The sequence below is a fragment of the Phalangium opilio genome, unplaced genomic scaffold (assembly GCF_054372755.1).
Source record: "Phalangium opilio isolate 3A_F unplaced genomic scaffold, DU_Popi_V2 ptg000105l_1, whole genome shotgun sequence".
Taxonomy (NCBI): domain Eukaryota; kingdom Metazoa; phylum Arthropoda; class Arachnida; order Opiliones; family Phalangiidae; genus Phalangium; species Phalangium opilio.
In genome coordinates this window covers 11109348-11116412 of record NW_028324207.1, presented here as the reverse complement: position 1 = coordinate 11116412, position 7065 = coordinate 11109348, and the positions used below count along the sequence as shown (strand labels likewise).

Sequence of the window (7065 nt, the reverse complement as noted above, 5' to 3'; positions counted from 1 at the left end):
ATAATATGAAGAGTTATTTTGAAACAAAGGCAACCATTTAAATGAAAAGAATATAAAAGGCGGTAATAAGCCTGTTAAAACATAAAATACCATAAATTACGGTAATTTTTGTAATTTCAAAATTTTAATCGGTAATTTACCCGGTAGTTTTTCGGTAATTTACCCGGTAATTTCTCGGTAATTTACCCGGTAGTTTTTCGGTAATTTACCCGGTAGTTTTTCGGTAATTTACCCGGTAGTTTTTCGGTAATTTACCCGGTAATTTCTCGGTAATTTACCCGGTAATTTCTCGGTAATTTACCCGGTAATTTCTCGGTAATTTACCCGGTAGTTTTTCGGTAATTTACCCGGTAATTTCTCGGTAATTTACCCGGTAATTTCTCGGTAATTTACCCGGTAATTTCTCGGTAATTTACCCGGTAATTTATCCGGTAGTTTTTCGGTAATTTACCCGGTAATTTCTCGGTAATTTACCCGGTAGTTTTTCGGTAATTTACCCGGTAATTTCTCGGTAATTTACCCGGTAGTTTTTCGGTAATTTACCCGGTAATTTCTCGGTAATTTACCCGGTAGTTTTTCGGTAATTTACCCGGTAGTTTTTCGGTAATTTACCCGGTAGTTTTTCGGTAATTTACCCGGTAGTTTTTCGGTAATTTACCCGGTAATTTCTCGGTAATTTACCCGGTAATTTCTCGGTAATTTACCCGGTAATTTTTCGGTAATTTACCCGGTAATTTACCCGGTAATTTTTCGGTAATTTACCCGGAAATTTTTCGGTAATTTACCCGGAAATTTTTCGGTAATTTACCCGGAAATTTTTCGGTAATTTACCCGGAAAGTTTTCGGTAATTTACCCGGAAATTTTTCGGTAATTTACCCGGAAATTTTTTGGTAATTTACCCGGAAATTTTTCGGTAATTTACCCGGAAATTTTTCGGTAATTTACCCGGAAATTTTTCGGTAATTTACCCGGAAATTTTTCGGTAATTTACCCGGAAATTTTTCGGTAATTTACCCGGTAAATTACCATTTTTAAAAATTTCGGTAATTTCACATCTCTAAATATAGATTAACACAACCAAAAGTATATAGATTCAAAAACAAAAAGTACTCTTCGTTTCAACTTTCTGGCGCCGTGTAATATCATGAGAAGCCCAGCCAAAATAGGGTCGACCCCTTTGCGTACGATTACCCACCCAACCGTGGCACAGGGAACAAGCCGTGAATAAGCTCATAAAGTAGCACATGCTAGCTAGCTCTAGTACCAAAAATGAACGTTTGGATCGCCAGCAGCATGTACTAATTTCTAAAGACCTATGACGTCAAGAATCTCTTCCCTGATTGGTTAGTTCGTGTAGGCGATTGAGAGGATTGCATGTCGTCCACAGCCAAAGGCAGGGAATTATGAATGAAGTCTACTTGTTGTTTTTATATCTATACACTTTTGACACTATTTTTGCTTGAAGGGTTCGATTCAGAAAAGGGTCGAAATCGTCGATATAACCGTCCAACCGTAATGTCTTTTGTTTTGCACGGTATGTTTTTTCAGTCTGTTTATCCAAACTTAGAATGGGTAAATATTATGTTATAGGAAACATGTTATCGTCCACGTTCATCTCATCTAACTCGGTTCAATTTAATTAGGAAAATATCGACCAGATTCTGTGGGGCGGAAACAAGTAATCATAGAACTTAATTTAACTTCTATACCGCGTCAAGCTTCAAGATTTCTCCAACTTATTATATTTTGTTTTGAACAGTTTCGTAAGTTGCAGCAGTGAGTTGTCAACAATGCGTGCAGTTAAACGGATTTAATACGTTCGTCCTCACCTTTCGAATTGACGCAAGGGTTTTATGTGCGTCTCGAACTGACGCTGAACAAAATGGAATATCTCGGAAAGGATCGATATTTTAAATACAGGTAGAATTAACATTTTCAGCTCTGAGATGTCGATCGTAGATTTGAAAACATTTCTTAATTATCGTAGATACGTCGAAGAGACTCCAATAAACATCACGACAATTACAGTGAGTTTGTCAATTATTTTATTTGATGAAAATTAAAATACTAACGTAACTTGTCAGGAAGCGTGGGAGTTAAAGAGCCAGGCGTCATTATACAAAATCATGGAGGATTATTTGAAAAAGTCTATCAACTTGAAGTATTTTTCATAGCTCGAATCGCGTAGTTGGGTTCGCCTAATATTATTTTGTCGATGATTCTTCAGGGTGTGTTACGAAGGGCATAATTTGAGCTCGGTTAACTTTGGTAAATCATTCACTGCGCCGCCTCATGTTTACAACGTACGTGAAAGATATAAGATCGAATTTAAGTATGATGAAGTACAAATGACTAATATCGATTAGGGTGGTTTTAGAATGCAAATGTTATTATGATTGCCATGCGACGCGCATTTTTCGATGGTCAACAGGAATATTTCAGTCCATCTCCGGTGTTCGAAACGGCCAAGACAATTATCGTATCCGCCGCCCCAAAGAAAGTCACGTCCACTTCCTTGTCCTTCTTAAATATGGACGCGGAAGTAAACTGCTCAATTTAGATCCACCTAAGACCATTAACAACCCTCGGGACTCGCAACGCAAGCTTTCTACCTTTCGTGGCTTTCTGTTACGCGCGATCCTAGCGACCCTTGCGGTATATTGAGGAAACTTTTAGGGTGTACCGAATTTCCGGTTTACAGGTTCCTCTCTTTGCTATTTAAAAATGGCGGATCACGACGAAGCAGATGAGAATGAAAATGTTAGCGTGTACATATATTTTTAACTACCATTATGCAGATATCAAGCTAATTTAGCGATATATTATTTTGCTATTTTATCATAATTGTACATTAAACCGTTGCGGCCTCGGCCTCCAAATTTAGAAGAAGACGATCTTATTTCTTTTTTTAAGCGATATACGAAACCGGAAGTTCTGTACACCCTATAAGTTTCTATCCGTTGCCGCTCGGTGGCACCCTTGTCGCGAAAAGAGCCGTAACTCCTAGAGGCGGAAACTTCAATACGAGGATCTTATTGCGTTGCCAGTCCCGGGGGTTGTTAATGGTCTTAGGATCCACTAACTGCCCAATTCATTGATCTTGGTGCAATTAGGTGGTGATTTTAACGGTGTCCTCTGTGGTTCTTCTGTCGCTCTTGCTCATCATTCACTCCATCGTAACCAACAAATATAAATCGTTGCCTATCAAGAGAATTGTCAAGAAAATGGCCCAAGAAACCCTAGAAAATGTCTGGGAGAACGCGTCGCTGATCTGCGCCGAACGTAAGCAGTTACTAGCGACTGTGTTCCCATAGTGAGTCATAATCTAGTTGTTCCCTACAGCGATTCCTTCCGTTTTGCCCCAAATTACATGTCGTCTACTCGCTTCGTCGTGGCTTATCGGAGTGACTTTCATTCTGTTTTTCTTGGGTTGTTACTTGCGCACGGAGTTCACGAAGGAAAGCTACAATCGCATCGACACCCTCTCGGACTTGATCAAATCGGGAATTCCACCAACAATAATTAAACCTAGCGGAACTCTCAATTATCTGAAATATTTGGTAAATAGGCGTGGTCTCGTTAAGTCCTTCCTCCATTCTTAGGATGTCATTGCCGCGTATCTATAGGCAAAACAGGATCCAGTTGTTAAGGAATGGCTCGATGCACACGATGAGGAGAAACTGTTAGGTTCTCGATTGGATTATATGAAGCGTGATGGATACATTCCGATCCTCTTCGGGGAAAAAGCTCTACTCGAGGTGGACACCTATTTGATGTGGACAATGGGAGGATTCCTTAGATCTGATCCAGTCAGTAAAATGTTCTTGGCGCAAAACGGAGGACTTTACATTTCGCAGCAAGATGTTGGCTTCGATTACATCCACTTAATATTCAACACCTCTTGGTTGAGAAGCTCACCGCAAATCCACGAAAATCTCCAACTGTGGTTCGTACTAATTTTAACGTGAGTTGATTCACTGCATGGCTTGACGACTGTTTTGTTACAGTCTGGAACCGATTTTCGAAACGCAAGTATTCAAGTATCTGTATTTTGAAAACCATTACATAATTGAACAAGTCAAGTGGAAGAGACCATTGAAAGTCACTGATTCCTTGGACCTCGGAAGAATGTTCGTTCCTTTCTACTTGCTTTTCACGTTGTTGTCGGGAACAGTGGCCGCCGTCATCACCGAAATAATCTTCTTCAACCACTTTGCTTAATCGAATTTTGCTTAAAATCTTAAAGCTTTTCTTAGCGATTTTAAATAAAACTGTGTATTTCTAATTTCACCGTGATTAAAAACTTGCCCTCTTAAATATGGATGTAATTGTTTCTCAATAAATACAAATCGGTGTCCAGCATAGAAGCTGCGAAGAAACTGGCCTAAGAAACTCTGGAAAAGGTTTGGGATAACGCGTGGCTCTTGTGCGCGATTAAAAGTGATCATTTGCATTGAAAAACAAGTCGGGAAACCATAATAAACCTCTCCAAGTTGAGACGAGGGCTATCTACCCAATTAGGAGGTTTTTCTTAAATAATTAAATAAATTTAATTGATATTAATTATTTTAATCGACAGTAATTTACGTTAATTCTAGTAAAATCGTTTTAAGAAACGTAATTCCTAAAATGGTTTTAAACACAGCTATTGTTGACGTTTGAATTCTAGCGTACGCCTCTTTTTGGAAATTTAGGGTTTATAAGCGATTGATTCCCGGTAAGTGGTGAGAAATAGCGCAATTGCATGAACCTTTGGTGGAAGCCTTGCCATTGAGAGCCTTGACGTTTCTCGTAACCCTAGTCTATCGCCGCGTGCATATTAACCCTAACGATGCTAATGGAGTAGAAACCGACCATTGCTTTTTGAGAACACGTTTTCTCCGATTTGCCAACTGCGAACGCGGTGACAGACACACACACAGAAACGTCCGGTGTAATACCTCTGTGATGTCATCGTCACTCGGAGAGGTAAAAATAATATCATGATCGGTAAGTAAGAATTACTTTGAGGTAAAACGAGAGGATAGTGTTCACACGCCAACCCGGTTTTAGAATGTGGCTTCGAACATAGCGGGTATACAATTCAGGAGTGGACAATTGAGCCTTTACCAACACATAAAGGTAATATCTCTACAAAATTTATACTCTTCAGTTCCTATTTTTCCCGATTATCTGATTGCCTATGTTACAAGACATATCCTTATTGGTTGAGAAAGTCGTATATTTAATATTTATTAATTTTATCTTCTGCAATTGTTTATCAATTAAGAGGAATAATTGCAAATCAAGATTGGTCGGTAGACCTTCTATAGACTTGGAGAGGTAACACTTTGGCTTTCCCAACTTGTTTTTTATAAAAATATTGAAAAACTACTAGCAAGTTGGGTAAGATAAATATTATTTCTTCAAGTCGAGAGGACTAGCACAACCCACTTATTTACCTGAGTATCCAACTATTGCTATTTATTAATAAGCAACTGCAGGTGTTTAAATTAAAATACTGAAATAATCAATCGTTATTAAAAGTTTTATTCATAGCTCGGTTGCCTTGTAAACACAAGTTACACAACCCCCTCGTTATACCTCAACAACATTCTTAAGTTTAATTGTCATGATTGTTGAAGTACGTTGTCCATACTAAATTATCTCTAGTCAAACACAAAGAGAAAGAGCACTTTAATTAGGTTAATTAATTTTAATTAATGTTTAGGCACGCCATCTGTATTTCGAATTGTTCAAATTTTTCTGCATTTTTCATTTAAATAAATTCCTTGCGTTAATTTTTTCTTTGTTATTGTAAAACGTAGGCATACATTTTAATGTTTTTCTCAATACAATTTTCAGTTTTAACAAAAAATTTTATAAGTCTGGAAGCAGTTTTGACAATTTCCCCGTCGCGAGTCCACCAAAATATTTGGTTCCATGGTGTTCTGCATACTGTTCTGATGGTCTGCTGCGTTGACGGCAGTTGGAAACAGTCTGGGAAATAGCACACTTCCTCTGGTACTCGGGACCAGTTTATTAATTGCTTGGACTAGTTTTAATATTCAAGAAGTGGGGCTACTGGTCCTCGGCACCAGTTTATTAATTGCAAATCTATATGTTAATTAAGGTGGAGAAAAATCTTAAAAACCAGTTGATTAATTTGGACGCTAGAGAGTAACTGGTCCCAACTTCCCAAGAAGTCTGGGAAATAGGAATCTTTTTTATACTAGTCCTTAGGACCAGTGACCCATAGTGTCGAAAATAATAAACAGGTCTCAGGACTGGTCCCCACTTAGTTTTCCTATTTGCAATTAATAACCCGGTCCTGAGGACCAGTAACCCCCCCCCCTCACTTCCTAAATTTAAAACTGGTCCAAACAACTAGTCTTAAACTAGAATAAGCGCGATATTTCCCAGACATTTCCCAAAAACTACCTTAACGAAAATTCTTATTTCCTAGACTGTTCCGTTACACAGGGTTGGAAATAAGACAGGTTTACAAGTCCAAAACCAGTTTATTAATTGCTCGGACCAGTTTATTTATTCCAAAACTTGGGGTCAGTGGTCCCAGGGACCACTTTATTAATTATGGTTTTTGGAAAAAATAGACGGTGGGACCAGTTTATTAATTCGGGGTTCCTTATTAGAATTTTTCTAGCTCAACACATTTTCTACCAATTCTACTCATAGGTAGTTAGTACTCCTTGGCTACAACTTCCCTACAAAAGTTTTGTAATCTACTGACTATTGATCTTGTCTAGCGTCTATACTCTAGAATGAGTCTCTTGTAGTTGACAGTCTGGACCATAGCCAGTACTAGTTGTCAGTAGTCGTATTAGGCCGTAGTTACCATAAGGACATTATCTCTCTCTAAGGGCCCAAGATTCTATGTTACGGTTGAAATGTATGTTTGTCCGATTTGGTCAGCCATCCGTCTCATCTCAAGTGGTGTAATAATTGTAAAGTCTAAACAGAGACCGAGCGCATTCGCTGCAGAGTAACCCGGCATTGAACATTTTTCCCTCCTTCGAAGATTTCTCACGACAGCTCTTCGTGATTTTTACTAAGCGCGAATTTAC

The 7065-nt window shown here is 38.5% G+C and overlaps 1 protein-coding gene and 1 long non-coding RNA gene across 3 annotated transcripts; one reads left to right on the top strand and one right to left on the bottom strand.

Annotated features, from left to right (window-relative positions):
• The first annotated feature begins 906 nt into the window (after positions 1-906).
• On the top strand, positions 907-4318 carry LOC149629966 (uncharacterized). 2 transcript variants are annotated; one of them, XM_089851647.1, is made up of 10 exons: positions 907-1513; positions 1592-1679; positions 1761-2028; positions 2086-2162; positions 2229-2304; positions 2379-2543; positions 3115-3283; positions 3344-3561; positions 3628-3947; positions 4009-4318. In XM_089851647.1, exons 3-10 carry the CDS (start codon positions 1948-1950, stop codon positions 4220-4222), a joined length of 1320 nt encoding a protein of 439 aa, XP_089707773.1. In that variant the 5' UTR covers positions 907-1513; positions 1592-1679; positions 1761-1947; the 3' UTR covers positions 4223-4318. The 2 variants fall into 2 exon arrangements, with proteins under 2 accessions (XP_089707773.1, XP_089707774.1); XM_089851648.1 differs by having other exon boundaries at positions 908-1921; positions 1989-2028.
• LOC149629967 (uncharacterized) lies at positions 2030-3202 on the bottom strand. Its single transcript, XR_016374419.1, has 2 exons — positions 3081-3202; positions 2030-2567 (listed from the first exon to the last, which is right to left on the bottom strand). It is a non-coding gene; the product is annotated as an uncharacterized LOC149629967 (long non-coding RNA).
• Positions 4319-7065: the final 2747 nt, after the last annotated feature.

Bases quoted from the DNA above. Each gene is read 5' to 3' on its own strand.
- LOC149629966 (XM_089851647.1), top strand. From the start codon at position 1,948: ATGTCGATCGTAGATTTGAAAACATTTCTTAATTATCGTAGATACGTC. The intron at 3,284-3,343 runs GTAAGCAGTTAC...TGTTCCCTACAG, and splicing joins GTCGCTGATCTGCGCCGAAC to CGATTCCTTCCGTTTTGCCC. The intron at 3,562-3,627 runs GTAAATAGGCGT...GCGTATCTATAG, and splicing joins TCAATTATCTGAAATATTTG to GCAAAACAGGATCCAGTTGT.